At 32.4% G+C, this 22,610-nt stretch overlaps 1 protein-coding gene across 1 annotated transcript; it reads right to left on the bottom strand.

Annotated features, from left to right (window-relative positions):
- Positions 1–140: 140 nt before the first annotated feature.
- Positions 141–13,160, bottom strand: LOC137932299 (uncharacterized). Its single transcript, XM_068775905.1, has 6 exons — positions 12,940–13,160; positions 11,475–11,622; positions 6,945–7,064; positions 3,513–3,709; positions 1,450–1,673; positions 141–424 (listed from the first exon to the last, which is right to left on the bottom strand). The coding sequence occupies exons 1-6, from the start codon at positions 13,158–13,160 to the stop codon at positions 141–143; spliced, it is 1,194 nt and encodes a 397-aa protein (XP_068632006.1).
- Positions 13,161–22,610: the final 9,450 nt, after the last annotated feature.

Below are 22,610 nucleotides of genomic sequence, written 5' to 3'. Positions count from 1 at the left end.
CATTGCATAATTAGCATGTGTATTGCCACTCCCAGGAAGGGTTGAGGTAAATGTTTGGGTTATGGAAAATGCATAATTAGTAAAATAGTAATTTTGATGGAACTGGTTTATTACGTAGTAATAAATGGTAAATAATAACATTAAATTTGTCCAATAAATGTTAATTTATGATATGTAGCTTGTTGTTCATGTGCTGTTTCTGGGTAATTTGAATCTAGTATTAAAAGAACGTACTTAAGAGGGTCACTGAACACCGAAGTTGGCATCATGTGTGGGCCAGCAGAGTGGATGTTGACGAGATTAGACGATGTGTACGGCTTTCGAATATCCCATGAGAGAACATCGGCGCATTCGGCGTGTCGTAAGTATAAGTGATACGAGTTGAAACCGAGAAGAAATACAGGCTTATTGTTTTCGCCTATAACTGAAATAAATATAAGAAACAAAATACATAATTGAAAACTTCCACCTTTTTTTTATTCACATTCGCGTTACTAAACCATAAACAGAGGTCGGAAATTTGGATGCATTTTTATCTAAAGTTAAAGTGTTGGATGCACATGAGTAAGTCACAAGAGTAATATTCGAGCGAGATACTAAACTTCTGTTACTTCTCCCTACTCTAATGCTTTTCGAAATGGTATTAATGTTAGCTAGGCAAGAGTAAACCACTAACCACTCGAATAACGTCTCGAAAGCCCTTCAGTCGGAATACTAAAGGCTCTTTTTTTTGATAGTCCGAGCCGAGGTGCCCATTCTGCGGGCATTGCGTCAGGTCACTCCACATTGCGCCCGCGTAACGATCTTAGAATTCAGCATTCTTCCAATCTAGTAATAATGTATGAGATATAATGGCGTGAGCAAAGAACCTCTAGGTTTCTCAAGTTATGTAAACGAGATTAAGGGTAAGCGCTTCTGCACTGTATTCCGAACGAAATCTGCAAATGCTTATGAGGTATTAGTGTAGATCAGACAGGCAAAAATCCTTTTTCGTTTAACAGTATGAACTAGTTGCCGTGTCTCTCTCGTTGAGTTAATTTCGCGACATTTACCAGTTACATATTTAGGCTATAAAATATATCAGCCGCTTTAATAACTCATAGAATACGCATGTGCATATCGATCTCTAATTATAATCATATTTGATTTCTTAAACTTGAGTAATATTAAATTTAACTTCATTCGGTATTATATTTTTCTATTGCTAGTATGACTGTATTGCTAAAAATTATTCACTTGTCGCATTTCTATAGAAAAAATAAACGTAATATATCAAAGTGATCACAATTTATATTGGTGATTGGATATAGGTATAAATATATAGGTGTAGTGCATTAAAGCTTTTTGCTGACAAATGAGCTTTACTTACATTCACTCCTTTAAAGCTTATACATCCAAAACCAATCACCCTGTATAACGACTCCATGTAAATGCTAGTTATGAAATTACCTGTCAACGGAGAATTACACATTTTTCTCTTCAATATTGCCGTGTCGAGTTCCAAAATACCACTGAAATGTATTCTTATAATCATAAGAGAATTATGAAAAGGGTCTCTTTTTACGAGAGCCAGTTGTATCCCATTTGCAGGTGCGCATGCGGCTACTGACCACACGTCACCGCTAGAAACATTAATAACAAGAATAGCTCCATTTGAAGCGTCTGAGATATATCTGTAAAAATATACACATTTTTTTAATATTAGCAAATTAAATACAACAACAATTCAGCAAAGTATACACGAAATGTACATATTAAGCCAAAACAGCGAATAAGCGTTGAGGTAAAAATATTAGTGCAAAAAAAACAGGAAAAGATTTCTTAACTATTATATAACACAGGTAAAATGATACATTACTAATTACGTCATGCCGGAGAAAGTTCAATGTATAAGCCAAGTTTTAATAATTCCATAAGGTATTTCTTTAAATGATATAAGGTATTCCTTTTAATGATACAAAAAACTATGAATATGTCGATTGTGCGTATTATGCCTATTATTTCTTGTATTATAAATTTTACACTATTGATCGAAAACTTTGATTTGTAAGTGTTTTTTATAACATTTTATTGTTAATGTTGTTTAATTCGTACGCATATAAGTATGTACACAAGTGTATACCTATATGCGTACTTATTAAGTAATAGTAATTAAAAAATAATATTAATTAAAAAAATTAAAAGTTAAGAAATCAAATCTTTCTTATAATTTTAAATTAAATTAATTTTCAATTTATTTATTCAGGCATAAGTGTAATAATACAACAAACTCAACATAACCACTAAGAAATAAATTGAAAATAATCGTAAAAAGTCCATATCATTAATATATAGTCACTATAAAAGGTTTAATACTACTTAGGCCGAACGAACATTGTAGAATAAAAAAAATATAGTAAAAGTTATAACCTAGTAAGACTTATGTGGAACATCATTTGGCAATCATATTTTTGACTTCTTTGAACACCTACTTGAATTTGACATGTATCATATAATCTATTTTTAAATATCATAACCATTTACACAAAAGACATGTTATTGAACGTTTCAAATTGAAAGTACTTTTTTTTATAAGTCAAGATTATTTAAGTGCTGTAATTTGGTTTAGCAATCATTAGTATTAGATAGTAATCTCTTTAAAATCCTTGCAACGGCTTGTATTTAGAAATTTAACGCAACAACTTACGTTATTTTACATACTTTATTTTGTATAATGTAGTTTTCTAAAAAACGTTTGTCTTTTCGAAGAAGTTAGCGAATAACATTTTAAGTATTTCGTTCAGTGATTATAATATTCATTTTTATTTCTTAGGAAAACTTAAAAATTAAAACTTTATCAGACGACTTACATAGCATACGTTAAGAGATATCTTTCATATTATATATTTGTACAGAAGTACACCTAATTTAACACAGTAAAAAAAACTTGTAATATCTTAAAAAATAAATAAGTCGTAATTACAATTATTTTAGGTAAATAAAATCGTGAGCAAAGGTTAGTTTAGCATGTGCTGACTGGTTAACGCAGTACTATTTAGACATTTCAAACTATTCGCCGTAATTCGTCTATTCGATTTAAAGTAATCTAAATAAGTCCATTATTTAATTATAATATTACTGAAGTACACATATAAAATTATAAATTATTTTGAGATCACATTGATATATGTATTATACAGCGGTTACTTCAAAAAAAGGATCATAGAAGCAGTATTAGCCATGCGGGTTGAGATTTTGAGGTGGCAGTGAGCAGGACAAATACCACGCAGAACAGATGGCCGCTGGGGTCTTAAGGTTATGTAGTGGAAACCACGCGTTGTAACATACGACGTACCTACAAGGTAGGCAGATGACCTTGTAAAAGTCATCGGAAAATGTTAGGTGCGAGTGGCTTCCTCCCGGACTTATTGTAAATCTATGTCGGAGGTCTATGTCCAGCAGTGGACTTTCCACGACTGAAATTAAGACGAAGACGATTAAAAGAATATTAAAAGAATGCTGAATATATTTACACGAAGGCCGTTCCGCCAATAGAATATTCCACCACAATATTTTGCAGCTGTGACGTCGCGTCGACAATAGAGCTTAGTTGGATACTCTTCGTGATTTTTTTCAGGATTACGTTGATGACCATCGCCTTAGGTGGACAAGTGCATCGTGGATAATCCATAGTCTCTACAATACCGCTGTCCAGTATCCAGAGATTACCCTTTAAAAATATGTACAATAGTAATGATCATTAAAAATGTAAAAGGCATTGAAAGAGTTATTTTATTCTTTTTTGACGTAAATAAATACTATCCTTCTTAGATTGTCTAAGTAAGGCTCAAAAATATCAGTCTGATACTTTGGTGATAATCTGATACCTTTGCACCTTATGCAGGTAAAGAAGGCCGTGCCTTACACCGTGATATAACATCGTCAAAAGTGATATAATTATTGAATTCTTTTTAAATATTATGGACTGTGTTTATAACCAGATCATGTGCCTACGTTAATTTACATTACTTACCGAGAGGTATAAACCCATTAAAATTAATGTAAAGTAGTCCCATTTAACTTTCCAGTTATGCATATTATTTAAAAAATTGTAAGACATGTTTGTCCTGGATAAATTCTAAACAAGTGTGAGAAATAAATTGTGAATTGCAAAATATAGACTTGTCATATAAAACTCTGGAATATTAATTAGACAATTTTTATATAAATTCTGAATCAAAATTTTTGATTTGTATTATATTATTAATGAAAATGTTTGTAACAGACAAAAAATATATAGTAACAATAACATTGCATTTAATAAAGAGTTTTGAATTGCAGGTAAAAATATTTATTCTTTCCTAAAGTAGTGGAGAGAACGCCTGCTGACCTTTTAATCATTGGGCAAATATCCTAAAATAGGAAGAGTACCTCATTGATTTCTCAAACATTAGTTAAGGTTTAGTCGTAGTCATGAATGGTGATATCTGTAAATGTGAATACCACAAAATTTCTTTTCAATATTTTCAGATAGTCTTGCAGATTCAAGTTTAGAAGTTTATTCTGAAAATCTGTTAAAATAAATATTAAGACGTAATCTTAAAGATCTTTTTCTTAAAATATACTTTGTATTCAGGAATTTCTTTTAAACCAGTAAAAATAATAAATAGTTTAAGAAACATTTTATAGTTAAATAAGGCAAACAGTGCTTATAAAAACAAAAAGTAATTATATATTATATGAACGGGTATTTAAATTTCCAACTAATTAAAAAAAATAATTTTGTTTTTCTTGAGTTAACTCAACTTTTAAAACCGAAACATATACCTCTTTTGTCTACTATTCATAATGATTAATTGGTGTGCAATTTTTGAAAATCAATAATTAACATAAATGTACTTTCACAATGTTAGTAATTGAAAACCAACAAATATATATGTAGTATTAAGCATAAAGACAGTTATGCAAAAGTGAAGTTAAAATTAAAAGTGAAATGCATGTTGCTCCGGGTGGCGCGCCTCGTGAATTGATATTCTGATTCATAAACTCGAAAAAGTAAAGGCTGTACAGAAGTGTGCCCTAAACGTGTTTCACTTGCTGCGGAGTGCAATATCCAGTGCGAGGTCTTATTTAAATATTAAGTTAATTTAATAACTTCAATGCAGATTTTATAAATACGTTTCTCTATTATCAAGATTTAAATAAAAATTCCGATTATTGATTTTTTCTTCTTCTTTTCAGCCGATTTTTACATTACAAGGCATAGGCCTCCATTCAAAGGTCGCCAACGACTTCTCGCGACCTTAACTGTGTCGTAGGTCCTCCTGGTGGGTGCCTGCCCACGCCGCGTCCACCGACTCACAGTCACCACTCGAGAAACTTTCGGTCCTAATAGCTAACGCTTGCAGGATGTGCACCGGCCACTGACGGTATGTCGGTGATTTTGGTTATTCTGCGGATCTCCCCATATCTGATTCGATTTCGCAGCGAAACTAAACACAGCTCTCTCTAATCTACTTAAATGTAATTGCTTAATATTCAAGTCAAAGATTCGACATTACGGAGTGCTTTAGTAGAACGCTGCGATACTTTGTCTTGCTATAAATATTTATACAAAGAAAAACAACAGGTTTTTATTTTACGTAACAACAATTACCATTACAGTGTGTTCAATTACATACATCACATGGTTTAGGTGCTATCTTCATCTCCCGAGATAAAATCTTTTAGTTTTGGATAGGATTTCTTGGAATTTTTTTCCCTTACCGCTTTGATCGCCTTTGTCGTACGAATATTACTAGTAGTTAGTATTTATAGCCAGACAAAGTATAGTGTACATGCGACTATTTGTCACACTCGACATGGCCAACTTTTGTAGGTTCTTGGTTCTGTCTAATATAAAGTTATGATAAAAGATACCAAGGGGGTTTTTTTTGTTTATTGGGGGTTTTTTTGTTAATTGACTGTACTTAAATATTTACATTGGGTGATTAAAATTAAACAGAAAATTTTTAGAAGTTATAATTTTTTTGTACAATGCAATAATCATAATAATATATGAGCAAGTGTGCTTTAACTCTGACAAAAGCTAGGCGATTATATTCTCGCGTCGACTTTCGACTCCCCGGACACGCAAGCGAAAGCGTCTCGCCGACCGGGGCACCCTCACTCTCTACGACCGACTCATCCCTTGGAAGGATTCGGCCAAATACCTCGGGGTCACCTTCGACTCCAAACTAACATTTAAACAACATATTCGCCAAGTCAGGAATAAAGCCTCTCACATCCTTAGTAGGCTTTACCCTCTCATTTGCTTTTCAAGCAAACTGTCCTTTAGGCACTTGTACAAGGCTTACGTAAGACCAGTTTTCTCTTACGCGAGCGTTTTATTCGCGCACGTCGCACTCACCAACATCAACGCTCTACAGACACTCCAAAACCGCTTCACCCGGATAGCAACGGGGGCTTCGGTTGACCTCCATAGCGACCTCAAACTCCCCACGGTCCAAGAGTTTTTTCTGGCTTGCTCAAAAACTTACTTTGAATCGGCCTCCGCAATTGCCAAACCCCTAATAGCTAGCGCCTCGAGTTACTGCCCCCGCACCTAAGTAAACCAAGAGACGTTCTAAAGATGTTCTCCTCACGCCCATCAGAGGGCTCCCACAGAACACTCGCCACACCACACCTCCTGCAGACACTCACATCACTGCAAGCGCAAACCACTCAACATCAATAGCAACCACTGCACCTGCAACACTTTACACAGGTCGTCGCGGAACGGCCGCCCGCTCCCTTACCGCCAACAGCGGGGGCGAACCGTGGTTGGATCCGGATCAAGCACACTCTAGCAACACACGCTGTCAAAGCTCCACCGCGAATAACTTTAGAAACGTGCGAACGTCCCCATGCAACTGGTAGGCGCTCTACCAGCTCTAGTTTTTAGTTTTTAAATCTACTTCACGAACCCTTCCGCTCCGTGAACTCAGTACTGATGAAGCTGTAAAAGAAGCCTTAGGGCTAACAGCACCAACATCATCAGAGAAAAAGTAAGCCCTCATAGCTTTTACTATCTGTTCCCTCTCAACCTGTTTACGAAAATGAAGTAAAGTAATCCAAATTAAAAATAGCAATATAACACATTGATTTTAGTGGAAAAAATATTATTTCGTCTAGGTTCATGGAATACAAAACTTCAATCTGATCAAAATAATTTTTTGAAATTATTGTGACATTAATTTATTTAAAAATAATTAATTTTCTTATTTTAGACTAGTGTGTCTATTATAAATGAAAATGAAATAAAAAAAATTACACAGTGTAGTAAAGATTCGTGATCATCTCGGAGTCTGTATTCTCATAAAATAAACAGTAAAAAACTATTTCAATTAATAATAATTTTTCTAAGGAAAATCCCGAAAATTCTTTAACGATCAACGATAAAAACTAAATCTCACACCATTAAAAATGCACCTAAACGTTCTTAAATGAAAAACTTTTTTCTACAATTCTGTTTAAGTTTATATATATTGTCTAATAATAATTATTAGAGCTTTAAATAAAAATTAATAATTATATAACTGAAATAGCTAACTATTAATTTTTTTATCTATTAGTCTTGACTTGTTATTATTTTTTTTAATTTGGTATTGGTATAATATGCAAAGTTATACTACAACATCACGCAAGAAATTTCCTGTATTTTTTTAATTTATTCAGATTAATATTAAGTGGTTTTTAATATTCATCCGCATATAAAAAGAAAAAGTATAAGTTAAATTATAACAAGATCTAAGGTTCAAAGAAGCTATGTATTTTTATTCGTAATTTAAATGCAGATTAGATATTTTTTTCAATTCTGATCATTCTGATCAGACATTGTCCTCCACCTCATTGTCAGACAGTGAAAACTTTTTGTATTTATGTACACTCTATAAATACGTTTACATTATTTTGCAGTTAAAAATTGTAACAACATATCTGTGTCAACTTGCGTAAAGTTTATTTTTATATCATATCATATTAAAGAGGTTGTAACTGCAGTTCACAGAATTGCGCACAGCATTCGTGCAAAAACGTAAATGTTCCGCAGTTCTTGCATGTTCGCAATATAATGTCTGCGGAATCAAACAAAAACATATTTTTATAATATATATATATATATATATGTATATATATATCGATTTTCAACACCAGCTATCGCTTGATGACCGTCCGCTCAAGTTATCATTATTAACCAAGTTCATCCAATGGTTGTTCGGGAGAAATCGCGTTTTGGCCGTCGTTAAGGCCGTCCTTTGTACTTTTTTTTGCCCAAAGTGAATAAACATATATTCTGGTTGATTATTCTCATTTTGAGTTCCTCATTTGGAACCCGTCGTCTCTTGCAGTAAATCTAGTACATTTTTGGATGATAATTTTTTAATTTATTATTTTTGACCTGGCTAATTTTGCTCTTACCCTAGTGGCATTGACAGACTAGCGGATCGAGGAAGCAGAGCGTAGTACGCAGTAGTACTTAGCCTACCCCGTATTAAGGCAGCGGAGCTTGAGGGCTAATAAATGACGTGGGGCCCTTTACATTCACAGCTTATCCCGATCTGAGGTTAAATAGCATTGAAGGCGCTTAATTAAACTCGATAGCTTCGTTGGGTATCTCCTTTTGGGCCTTTATTGCCTTTATTTTATGTATTTTATAGTATGATGCCAGCTCTCAGGTTGCTTGGGCGGACTGCCCATGAAGCGCAATGCTTCGAGAGAAAACCTCAGCTTGGTCGGTCACTGTAAGCATGTTTAGTATTTCAATTGGCACGAGTAGGTTTCTATTAGCGAAACATGTTAGAAAGAGAGACTTGTAATAAAATGTAATTTATAGTAAATATTAAGTACTAACGGTATATTTGGTATTTAAAATTACCTCTCACCAAAAATCCTTCATGATATTTAAACGGAATGCTAAATATATCAGACTTAACCATATATAATAACAAGCTCCGTACTAAAAATAGCTGCAATTTGCATAACCAAGTGGCACGGTAGGGCATTGGCACATACGAATTTTTTTCATTATGTATTTGTATATGAAAATAATATCATTTTATACACGAGATTAACTTTTGTTTATATGGACTGAATCTTGTGTTTATATAACATTACATATATATGACCTAATTAATCAATTATAATTATGTACTATTAATTTTTTACTTCTAAAATAATGATTATTTTTAGACAGATTATATAATCATTAATATTTAAATTTTGAAATAAAAGAAAACAGCTGATGTTTTTATATAGGTGAATGCGTTTTTAATATATATATTACAGAATTATTAACAGAATTGTTGATTTGTATTATGCACAGATTTGTGCTTAATCAGACATCGTTACCAGCTATTTTTAGAATGTTAGTATTAAAAATAGCTTTTGTTTGAACTAAAAAATTAAAATACTTACGTATATATATGTAAAAATGAAACAAATATTTATTCTATCGAACTGGCTTTGATAAGCACGTTTGAGATGGAAAAACATTGATATAATGTATATTTAAATATATTTTATGCTAATATTATTGGGCCCAATTTTCTCATTATACTAATGCAAGGAATATTTAATTTATAATTGGTATATTGGTTAAGACGTAGACGAAGAAATTATAGACTCACTAGCTTTATGTTTAATATACAAGCTGGATTTCGAAAAACATTCTCTAGCATAGACCACATCCACAGCTTTAGACAAGTTCTATAAATATTTAAGGAATATAATAAAATCTATTACCAATGGTTTGTCGATTTTCACTAGGAATTCGACACATTAGAACATAAATCTATCTAGAATGCAATAGAAATACAAGGTGTATAAATAAAAACGTACATATGGGATTATATATAAATGACGAAAGCGTGACCTACCTCCGCTTCGCAAACAAAACACAAAGAATGTTTTAACAACTTAAAATAGATATAACATGAAATTCTTTACAGACAGAATCTACTACAATATGCATTGAACAAAGAGAACACATATATTAATATATATGGGACAACTAATATCTGTCGAAATTGAATATAGAAAGAACAGGAAAAAAGAGTTCCTAAAACTTAGAAAGGGGAAAGAAAGATGAGGCCTTCGTCGGAAGGTAATCTGATTCTATTTAAGGATCATTTTCCAATATTTTTATTATTTTAATATTATCAAGCCTATTTTATTTATTTACTTTATAAATGAAAGTTATATTTATAGTATATACCAAATTGAACATCGTTACATCCTTTCTGTTCTAGTGTCATACAAAGTTTACACAATAAAAGGTGTGCTAGAGTTATTCGAATAAATTATAGAGCAATTCGGGGCCAGTTCGCGAAACGCAAGCAATAAAACGAAGGACACTCTTTGTCTTTCAAGAAGCTTTATTAAATTTGCGACGCTTCACGCATTTAATCAAAATATTATTCAACATTTACTATAGCTTGCGGTATAAGCATAAATTTAAATTTTGTGGACGCATTAAGATAAAAAATATTAATTATTTGATCTAGTTTCAATTATTAATTAGCCTGGTGATGATGATCGCATTGTCAGGCTACTTGAAGTGCCTATTGGTCGTAAAATTTTGATATGAAAATACGTAACACCAGTTGTTAGTTTGTTGCGTTTAATATGCAAAAGAGCGTATTTTTTAAAATAATACGTTGCAATAGACGCCATCAAAAGTTATACTTGGGGCATAATTATTTTTACGGATTTAACGTGGCTTCACGGATGGTACATTGCTTTTGTTTTTTTTTATCATTGTTGTGAATGGTAATTACAAGAAAAAAGAATAAATGATTTATGTGAATATCTAATATTTTTTTAATTACTTTAATTCTTCAAGGTTTATAACTAAATACATATTTAAATTTATTATTTGAAATAACTCCAACATCCAAAGCTGTCGTAGAAATTAATTTTTGATTGATAGTAGACGAATGGTGAGGCCTGTGCTCTTTCGTTGAAAGATCGAATCAAAAAATAGGAGATCCTTAGAGGAACCAAAGTGAAATGTGCGGTGCAAATCGCGTAACCGACCACCGTTGGGGCAGAAAGCTTCATGAGTGACGACCATGAGCCGGTAGACATAGCGTGAGTAGGCAACGGGCCTGCTCGGTGGACCGAGTGGAGATATTTGAGGGAGACCTGAGCTTTGCAATGGGCGTCTATCGGTCGACACGATGATGAGATGAATATATAAATGAAAAGTATAATTTATCTACGTAGTTATAAAAACTAATTATGTATTATCTTCCTCCGTCCAGCCATTTTAAAATTACAATATATAGTTATTTCTGCAATCATTACAATATTCAAAGATAACGGTGACAATTACAGAAATTTCAACATAAATTCATTTATTAAAACGTCAATTTTGTATTTCTAAAACAATTATCAATTGTGTTCTTGTTTACGAATAATTAAAAAAAATAAGTGAAAGGTCGACAACTGACGCTTACCAAGTGGTCAAGGTGGAAGTCTACGGCGTTCTGTAAAGCATCACAGTCGCCTTGCTTATGGGCGGACATACTGGGGAAGGCTTCGAGTTCTACGCCTTTACGTCCCCTAATCACTCGCCAAAGTGTAGCTAACACCCCACGTTTTAATCTATAAAAATACACAAAAACTATTTTCTACATTTGTGTACCAAACAAAAATTACAAAAAAGTGACAAATAGTCCATATTATTAATAATATACAGACCCGTAATAACTTACATATTATAACTATATACTGGTAATAGAATATCTTCTCGTCTAATATCCCTCAGTGACCAAATACGAAGGTATAAAATCGATGTGTCTTACTAATGATAACTTACAGTACAGAAACGTAGCGTCTCACTTAGAACTTTATTGGTAAGCCCGGAGTTTCTCAACCAGCCATAGAAAAGGCATTGTCCGGGGTTTATTTATGAAATTGTTTATAGAAAGGAGGAAATCCTTAAATTAAGGAAAGTACGTGGCATATCCCATCGAATTGGCAAGTTAAATATCAGTGGGCAGCCAAAAAACCGTGCAGATCAATGGCCGCAGGAGCCTTAAGGTTCCTGATTAGATATTAGAGACCGACGAGCGCAGCGTAGGACACCTTTCCACAAGGTTCATTCATGACCTTGTTTAGGTTGTCAGGAAACGCAAAATGTAGACCGCTTCGATTCAGTCTTATTGGAAATATATGGGGAAACGAGGAGGGGAGACGATGATGATATATGGAAGAAAAAGAACTTATATTTCTCATGCTAAAATTATACTTTTTTTCTATAACAGCGCGATGTTACTTAAGGATTTAAATAATAAGTTTTACACAAGACATTTTGAAGATTTCCAATCTAGAACAGTGTTTCCCAACGTGGGGCTCACACCCCACACAAGGAAAATTTGACACGGGTTTAACCCCCTTTGCTTTAATATATAAATATATATTACATAGGAGAGAAAGAATTTTAGAAAGGCTAAGCATTGTACATAAAATAATGAAACATGATCTAGAGATATAATTTTATGTCAATAGTTGCCCAATTTATGGCGCAGTGAAATTGGAAAAGTATTCTTTCGTGTACCATTGTTATCCAAAATAAAAAAAAAATATTAGGCATTTGAAATTAATAAAATAATCAAGATGTGTTTGTCATAGGACTGATCAGTAGCCGCTTCCATCCAGCGTCTGCCGATGGCCTTGACAAGGTTGTCAGTTATACGCATACAAATTTTAGTCGCTTTCATTATTCTGCTACTTTCGATCTGGAGATGATCTATATGCCATGGGACAATTTCGTAAAAATTTCTACTCTCTCAAATATATACTCTACTAAGTTATAATGGGCTGGGACACTAGATTAAAATTATGTGTCTTACGTAAATTATATAAAAATACGAATATTCAACAAAAATCTGTAGCAGAATTTGTGCCTGAACAACTTACCTCGGTGTTATGACGTAAATATCATCGTTGAAGGAGACTGCCTTAATTGCGATTACATTATCTTTAATGTATTTGCCGGCATGTGTCCACAAATCGATGCCATGTTCACACTCACAGTGCAAAGGTCCGCCACTCCATGCCAAGTTTTTCGGATGAGCATCTAATTTATTTATGCTCCAAATAATAAAGAGAATATATACTGATTTTTTGTAACTAAACATTTTGAAAGTCGAAGGTTTATTCGAGTCGGTTCACGCTACCGAATATCATTGTTGATTAAACGATTCCAATTGACTTAAGCAATAATACGTATGATTCATCCATTTCTGAAAATCGGAAGTGGTTATAAATATTTTTACGTAACAGTGATTGCCTCTTTCTGTGTCAAAACGATCAATTGCTATACCTATGTAATGAATATTTAATTCTAAAGCCATTTTATATCTAATGTTAGGACGAATGTAAAATTTGATCCTAATTTATGTAATCTGGTAGTGCATAATGCTGTTGAAAATAGTTGAACAGACGTCGAACAATACAAAAAGTACTATGAGTAAGTAAGAACATTTGTATTTGTAGTAGCCGTTATTAGTGTTAACTTGCGCAAATAGTATGAAATAGCTAATATTAATTTAAAATTAAAGTGAATAAGTCAATGTATCTGTGCGGAACCAAAATATTTTATTATGTGTAAAGATTGGCGGTGCGCTACATTCGCCCCCTCAATCTCCTAGGGGGTGGAATTTATAGTATTCGTTCTGAGTTTCTGCTCTTATCTGTTCTAATTAGCAAAAGAAATATTTTTACCAAATTTCATATCTCTAAGCTTTATGGTTTCAGAGATTTCGAGATAATTTTTTTATGTAATTTATTTACACAACAATACGTACAAAGTTAGAAAATATATCCTATACAAAGAAGTCATTTAATTTATAGTAAGGAAGAACCTAGTTAGGTAGTAAGAAGAATGAACTTGTGCAGATATGTTCTAGTGTTTTTTATACTATGAACAAAGACCAATCGGATTCAGCGGTGTCAAATCAAAGGTCCCAATTCCGTTCCGGACTAGTTGGAGCGTTTGAAACGCGAGACTTCCTACACGGTGGGCACGGCTCGGGTTTCCTGCCGGTCTCACAGTTAGTGTCACAATATCGTTATGCTGACAAAAAGGTCCAATTGACTGCGATGTGGGAACCGCAGTCGATTAGTGTTGTGGTATTTAGTACGCGTTTGTACTTGCATTATCGATTCTATGCAGCCAGCGAGTACTGACGCATGAAAATGTTACATATTGTCTTGTATTAGAATTTTCGATAGTAATAATCGTCTCTTCGTCTAATCGCCTTCTTTATAATCAATTGCTCATTTTTTTACTATTCAGAAGTACATTTCAATGATATAATTTTATTTACAGTGTTAAAATTAATCTGCTGAAATGTCTCTGATAATATTAATTTACAACGACAAGTTGAGATGCACACTTCTGCCTATCATTGGACATATGTATATACTGTATTATAAGCTGCATTGGCAGCTCATTTGTGGTCGTGGGTATTTGCTCGATGTGAGAGGAGCAAAACCTTATCTTGGCGATCTATGGGGCGACCTATTCCTTGCAATGGGCGTCTGTCGGCTCCATCCATTTGCAACTCCTTCTATTGTTTGATGACCGCCTGTTCTATTCATTATTGGTTAATAAGTTTATCTTTTTATGTCTTCTTGATGTACAATAAAGGGTAAATAAATATAATAAAATAGTTACACGTAAAGCGTGTTATATAAGATGATTAATAATGTGTAATGTTACGGATATATTGCGTCGGTGAGGCAGAACTTCAAGATTAATGCAATATAGACTTGACTTTAGCATAGGAAATGCTATTATACTGTTACTATTAGAAAAGTGAGTTTGAACTAATTTATATTCATATCCAGATAGTTGTGACCGTTGAGCCTGGTCGATAGAGTGACAGCCCAGGTTAAAGTCATCGATGAGGCTACCTATCCCTTAAAGCGTATGCCGGAGTGCTCTAAGAGTTGGGCGGCCCGCAGTCCGATGTATTAATGTAACACCGAGTCAAGGTTTCCAACGGAACTCTCGAGTTTAGTTATGTAAGGTCTTGTCTATGTTCATCGTTTTGCCAATAGAAAATCTATGAAAGCGTAAATGACAGGGAGAGCAAGTAGCATTTATGACAATTTTGAAAGATGATTTCGTCCTTTGCGTGTAAATTTTTAAATTTTTGTCAAGTCGTATCAAGATTCGACATAATTGTACAAAATATTACCGTGGAACGTTTAGTAAGTGGTAAGAAATGGTAACTTCTTTACATCATATCAGCAATCTGGTCAATATACATAAGAATACTATTAAATATAAGAAAAAAAACGTTGGACATAGTGATACCACCAGAGATAAAGATAAGCTTGTTACACATTTCTCTAGACTTTATAGAATTAGAAACTTTTTTGTGAACAGCTGTGTACGTTATTACAATACACTTCTGTATAATGTTTCTGAATTATAATGTAATAAATTTAAAAATGTTATTTAAAGAAACTTATGAAAGGAACCTATTACAGTATGAAAGATTTTAAAGTAATAATAAAGCTTGCGAATCAGTTGATCTCCTATTCTATTATGGATATTTAAGTGACCACAAAAAGCTCCGTCTTCATATGTTGCGCAAATTCAAATTCAAAATATCTTTCCTCAAGTTGGTAGACGTGTAGGTAGCCATGCGCTTATGATTCATCGATTATTTTAACAGTATAAGTAATAAGCTACTCCCGGTTCGGAACGCTGATCTCAAGAGATGATCTGACCAGAAATTCAACAATTGCTCTTTTAAATGAAATTAAACATTTTTTTCAAGAGTACATTATAATATCCATCATGTAAATGAGTCAACAAACCGCGTTCCACACACACATCAACTAAAACTTCTTGATTTTTTGATTTTTGAATTTAGGCATTACGTTTGTTCTTATTTCTTATATTTATCATGTGCCTGTCACTATTTTTATATAAGATTTTAAATTATGGCGCATGAATAAAATGTTAATCAAAACATATTGCGAAGCTACCGTTAGAATACTAATCTCCTTAAAAAAACACGTCTCAAAGAGTCTCTGGCTTTAAAGTTATTTTAACCTGTACACGTTTTTTCTAATAAATTAATATATAATTTATATCTGCGTCACTGCCCAATAAAAATACCGTAAGAGAGAACGCTATGATAATAACTAAAATAGACGAGTTAAGCCGTGTTAACGTCCGTTAAATGTCTTACTATTTAATTGCAAACACGGCCGTGCTGAGTTTATCTGCGAGTCTTGAGTGATGGGAGTTCGACTGAAACTTCCTGTGAACTGTTCTCAGTGTGAGCGCGTATGGAATCCTTGTAGGTTTTATTTTTAGTTTCTGTCAAATTGGCATTTTTCTTATGACGTATATAACTGGTTGGTAAGGAAGCCCAGATGGAGAATAATATTAACAAAATATTACGAAATTGCTGATGGATTGCGGCCCACTTCTTCTCTGTGAGAGGAGATTGGTAACTTAACAATGGGAACACTACCAAGACATTAAAACTTTATTTTACATTATAATGTTACATGTATCAACCCTCCCAATCTTCATGAACTGTTTCTTCTCCCATAGAGTGTAAAGAAGTTTTTTTAGTACGACAAAAAGACAGTAGTCAAAATAATTACTGCAGTAAAATATTTTTAATTTTTTGTTTAAGAGTGACGACGAAAATTTCAATTACATAAGGAGGATCGTCTATTTCGAAACTTCTTGGTTACAACATTTCGTCGTAGGTAGTATGAGGACTATATGAGACGTGTACGAGCAAATACTTTTATGATGCAAAACACTCTCACGAGGTTGCTCATGTTTTATACCATGAGATTAGAACCGTCTATATAGTGTAATGACCTATCTTAATTAAAATTCACGTATAGAAACCACCATTAGCCGCAAGCCCTCTTAACCACAGGAAATCGCAATATCTAGAAATTTTCTACATTAACAAATGGTTTGGCTTTATAAGAAACGAAATGCAAGGTAAAAAAAGATCGAAGTAAAAAAGTTTGCAATGATTAATGCACAATCCTTAAGCCGTAGAAAACCATGACAACATTATATTGGAAGGGGCACCTCGTTCGCTTCTCAATATATCGTCACTACGTCAACCATGGATTTTAAAATATATTCAAAATCTAAATATAATTATACACCATATAATTACACCATAAAATAAACTATCTTGTTTAAATACTGTATAAAAATATTACATTGAATAAATTATCACTAACACATAATTAGTGATCAATTAAAACCTAGGGCAATTTAACTTTTTGTACCCGTTTTGGGTAATTAAGTATTTATTTAAAGACATTGGGTAAGATATTACGAATTTAAGAATAGCTTTCAAGGCAAATCATTAAACGCCTTCAATGTACCAGTTTAAGTTAAAAGTAAAACTTTTACGTAATATTTCCTCGGAGCTTGATAATTTTAGCATTTACCTTTAAAAAAGTGAAGTTAATGTTCAGTTTAGGTAAATCGGGCGGATACAAAACAACATAGGGATCGAGGGAAACGAGAGAGCGGTCGAGTTAGCTAACGCATCCCTTAAAATTATCAACCAAACCTTATTACAATAAGTGTCCGATTTCATTGGTTAGACTACAAATTTGTTTAGGAATTGATTCACGAAAGAAAATGTCGTTACAAGGAGGGACCGACAGCTACGTCCACTACGGTGTTCTTGCTTGATACAACACAATTTCTCTCGACTAATTTTCTGTAATTTTAATTTAATTTTACATTTATATACATAAATAAATAATTAACGCAACAACACACGTTTGCAACACACTGTGATCCGAAGACACATCAAAGTACAATCCATATAATAACCGATTGTCCGGTGTGTACAGTGGAGTAAGATATAATTGAGAAATAGGATGAAATAAAGATAAATATACACAAGCTAACTAAAATTAAAGAAATGTACACGAGAGATATACATATCAAGTAAAGTAATTAAGTTAAAAGAAATAATTTATAACAAGCTGTAAAACACATGTATGTCTCTCATATTAGATTTCCACCTATGTACTGATTCATCACGATATGACTGAAACTATGAGGATATAGAAACTTGAAATTCTGTTTGCATATTTTATTTACAGAGGAGAAATTAGCTACCTAACGGATTTTACAAGATTCTGCCCGCAAGGGCTTGCTGTGGCTACTAAAAAAAGGATATTTTCAAACTACTGGTTGAATTGGGTATTAAGCTTAGAAAATGTTCATGCTAAATAATTAGGCAGCTTGTTAACTAAATTTATTATATTTCTTGAAGGATAATTAAGCAGGTTACGTTTTAGGCATTAGATATAATGCTTGAGCATGGTTTTAATTTAGTTCTACTAGTAGTGTCCCTAATTATTCCCATCAGGGGAATAAGCACAAAAAAAAGGTTCATTCTAATAGAAGCTGCATTATTTTTTTGTATTTGGCAAATGCTACCTGTTGGCATTTACAACTTCACTGAGCTTGAGGTGGTATAGCACTAAAAATGCGTAGCCTAGATCTTTTTTACAGTACCTAAGCTCTAGTGCACCTTTGGGGGCCTCGGGTTCTGTCGTTATATTATTTATTTCACCGGATTTGGTTTATTTGTTAAAAAGAGTACACAGAAGAAAGTCTTGTTAAATATACTAAAATTGTACTTTCCTAGACGAGAAATAAATAGATTTAAACGAATCTATATAAATTAAAATAAATCGCCTTAGACGATGCTAAGCTCAAAACATCGGTTCGGCTGGACCAATTCGGCTGACTTGTTTTTTTATTAAGGTACGGAAATATGTTTTATGGATAGTTATAATCAGAAATACAAATAAAGTATATTAAAACCAATATTGTCCGCTAATCCACATCAATATTTCTCGTCAATCAAAAATAGGCGAGCGAAAAAGTCATTGCAAAATAGACCTATCATATAAGGCAATTACAATCATGCATAATCGTTAGCTATAAAGTTTAGATTAGTTCGTAATGCGCTACCTACTGAGAAAAACTATTATAAGAAGAAACTCAGTGGTGTTTGTTATTTTTTTTTGAAGATTGTTAGAACAAAAACAATTTCTTCCTCTTAAAATTAGAATAATTCATTACTAAAATTTTTAATGTTTGACAGAGCCTGTGCTTAACAAATTTATTGAATTTACAAAGAAATTAATTTACCACAATGCTTGGTTATTTGTTATTAAATCGTAAAAAATATTTTATCTACCAAAAATTCATATTATGTAACAATAAAATAAAAATATAGACAAAAATAATTTTTATTTTTATTTCACTTTTAATTCTTTTTTTTCACACGATTGTGACTGGCCAATAATTTTTATAATATGAAAGTTTGACTTGTATGAGTATATATTTAACTTTTTAATATAATGAAAGGAAAAATCTAAGAATTGGCAAGCATTTGCTGCTGTTTAGATCAAAAATTTATGCAAAGTTTATTTTCGTACGTGTTTATTATGACCCTGAAATGTCCAATCAAATGATAAGTGCACTCGGCGTAACAACGGGTCGGGCGAGTTGCTTTTGTTGTAGGAACAAGGGCCCAGGGTTGGTGTCGTTCGGTCACACTTCAGGATGGACCACTTTTACTTTTAAGCTCTTAAGTTCAACGTGGAGAGGGGAGAGTAAATTTGGCGCGCACGGCCACTTGGTATTTCAGTAGTGATTGCGGAGGCTTACAACGTTCGCGCCTCCTTGTGTCGTTAGCGGTCGAGCACGTGTACCGGAGACGCCGGCTAACGAACATTCGCTCCAATTCACAGGTGACATTCTAAAAGTTTTGCTTGTTTTCGCGGACCTCGAACTACCAGTCGGTTTCTATGCGAACCTACTTGTATCAAAGTTTGTAATGCTTTACGTTTATGCGCGCGCAACATAACGAACCGTAATTCACATAAACGATTTCATTATTGGATTATAATATTTAAATAATATATCAATGGACTTTAATATAATGTGTTATACTTACCTCATAATTGAAAGTGTGTTAATATTTCATATACACCTCGTGTGCCATTTTCAAGTAAAAACAAGAAACGGGTAAATTATTTTACACATATATAATAAATATATTTTTTTACACATAAAGAAATGTTGGACTGTTGTAAGTAACGGAACATTTAAAAATATTGTATTATTTGTGTAAAAAAATTTAAGGTTTCCTTAATACTTTCGGATACCTTTTTTAATTAATCTTAAAATATTAGCACGCGACGTATTGATGTAAAGTATTTTTTTTAGTTTTAAATTATTAACAATTAAGATTCTTTATTTCTTGCCTTGGTCTTGATTAACTTCTATATACAATAGTATTATAAACTAATACAGTATATGTCAATATAAGCGGTAAAATTTTGTTTTAAAAAAGTTAAGTTTGATATAAATAGGATAATTAAATACAAAAAATATTCATTTAGTTAGTATTGTCCCTTCACAGTGAGTAAAAAATTCTGTTAATCCAGGATGTAACAAGTTATTTAGAATTAGTTTCTTGTATATGCAGGACTGGTTTTTTACTGTTTTTATACTTTATAATTCTGGCAATGTATTTATTAATATTTTACTAACATATATTCATTTAGAACCGTTCACAAAAAGTAAATACTAATATCACTATGTTGTGTGTGTCACTGTAATAACAATGACGACGACTGTTTATGTATTATTTAAAGTTTATGTTATGCATTTTAGGAAATATATTTTATAAACTATACCTTATTAATAAATCGTGACTAAATACATCCCGAGTCCGCATTCTCGATAGGTTACATATTACTAATACAGTTCTAATTCATTGGCTTCATTGCTATAATCATATCGACTATCATTCACTTGTCATATTGACAGACGAATTATCTGAAAATAGTGATATATAACTTTGCTTTTGTTATTATCATTTATTTAAGTTTTTCATGTACTATATAAATTAATCTAAATCGAAACAGTTTTTTATAAAACACATGGTCGTATAAGCGTGTTTTTTACAAGGCAGGCCTATGATAGAGGCCTAGTATAGTTAATTGAGCTCGACTTGCCCGGTTTTTTATACCACTTTCTAAATACTGTATAATAACATACCGGAGTAGTGAGTTGGAAATTAATTGATTATGACAAATTTTTATGTGTCTTCAAAATAGCAGCACATTTTCTGGCTTAATTTCATTAGAATAGGCACTGAAACCTTCTTCTCTTGCTTTCTGGTAATAATACTGCCCTAACTGAATTTTTGTCAAACACCGTAATTGATTGTACAAAATTTTGTATTTCTAAACTCTGGGTAGGAGCATCTTATAATGGACGGGGAGTTTAACATACTATTAACAAATATGTATGGTACATCCTACCCAAAAATGGTTAATAACTTCATGATATTATAGTAAGCAAAAGCATTACGGATTTTGTACTATCAGAAGTTATTAGTCTATCGCACCCCAATAAAAAAATTAATTGATTTAACATATTTCAGAGTGCATTTTTTAAACGGGGCTGAATGGATGTACTTACTTGCAAAAGCTTTTCACTTATAAATGTGCTATAAATTTACCCCTTTGAAGCTTTTACACCAATTTAATTTGTTACAATAGACGAATAAAAAAACTTTAAGATCAAAAATTAAAATTAAAAATAATCATAAAATGAGTGAATAGCAAAATCCTTGAAGTTACTGTCAAATTCAAAGATAATGCTTGCCATCGTATAATAACTTCGTACGGGGTAAACAATAGTTCATTGTCTAATAATTTGCCTGGAGTATATTTACAAACATGCAGGAACAATGAGCGATGACGGGGAGAGGAAGTTGTTCGAAAACTATGAACACATCGTCGTGTAATAGTTATCACATTAGAGACGGGTGCCTCGTATATAACTTGCTTAATTTGTATTAATTGATTGTATAATAATCAATTGTGTTCATATAATAATTATCGATACGTGTATTTGTGACCATACGAAAAAGTTAACCTTTTTTATCGAACGGTGAGCGGTTGTTTTTAATTATTTGCAGGTATATTTTTGAACGGTTGACCTTTTCTTTGCATGTTAACTAACTTATATTAATTTTAGTTAAATATAAATTTAAATTTAAAAATAAAATAATGTATCATGTAATTTCTTTAACAAAGTTACTTTTAAAAATATATGTATTTACCAATTGGTAATTATTTTTATATTAATTCAAATTGGAATAGATTATTGTTTTAACTACTATCTTTTAAATAATTAGTTCTTAAATGTGATAATTGTGTTTATTTCATAAAAAATGAATGAATTTCCTCTAACCTTTTATTAAAAAAATATAGACTGTAAAACGATACTAACAAGTATTTTACCAACTTAATGAAAGCCTCCTTAAGCCCTTACAAGTAAAATCTTGTAAAATCTATTGATAGCTGATCTCTACAAACTCTCTTGGCAAAACAAATATTTCCAGAGGGTTCCAGAAATATTGTGATGTGTCAGTATATAAAGTGAAATCTCTTTTATTCAATATGACGACACTCAATGATATTCTCAATGAAAAAGAAATGTTCATTGTTATTTTTTAATAAAAAACTAAGTCTAA

The sequence above is a fragment of the Battus philenor genome, unplaced genomic scaffold, assembly GCF_028537555.1.
Source record: "Battus philenor isolate CCGP_79_NKW_IND1 unplaced genomic scaffold, ilBatPhil1.0.hap1 SCAF_9, whole genome shotgun sequence".
Taxonomy (NCBI): domain Eukaryota; kingdom Metazoa; phylum Arthropoda; class Insecta; order Lepidoptera; family Papilionidae; genus Battus; species Battus philenor.
Note: the sequence above shows the minus strand (reverse complement) of the source record. Positions and strands in the feature narration are given on the sequence as shown.

Excerpts from the sequence above, each read along its gene's own strand:
- LOC137932299 (XM_068775905.1), bottom strand. The coding sequence starts at position 13,160 with ATGTTTAGTTACAAAAAATCAGTATATATTCTCTTTATTATTTGGAGC. Across the intron at positions 7,065-11,474 it reads ACTTCCACCTTGACCACTTG|GTTGAGAGGGAACAGATAGT; the intron begins GTAAGCGTCAGT and ends TTTCGTAAACAG. Across the intron at positions 1,674-3,512 it reads ATTGGCGGAACGGCCTTCGT|ATATATCTCAGACGCTTCAA; the intron begins GTAAATATATTC and ends ATATTTTTACAG.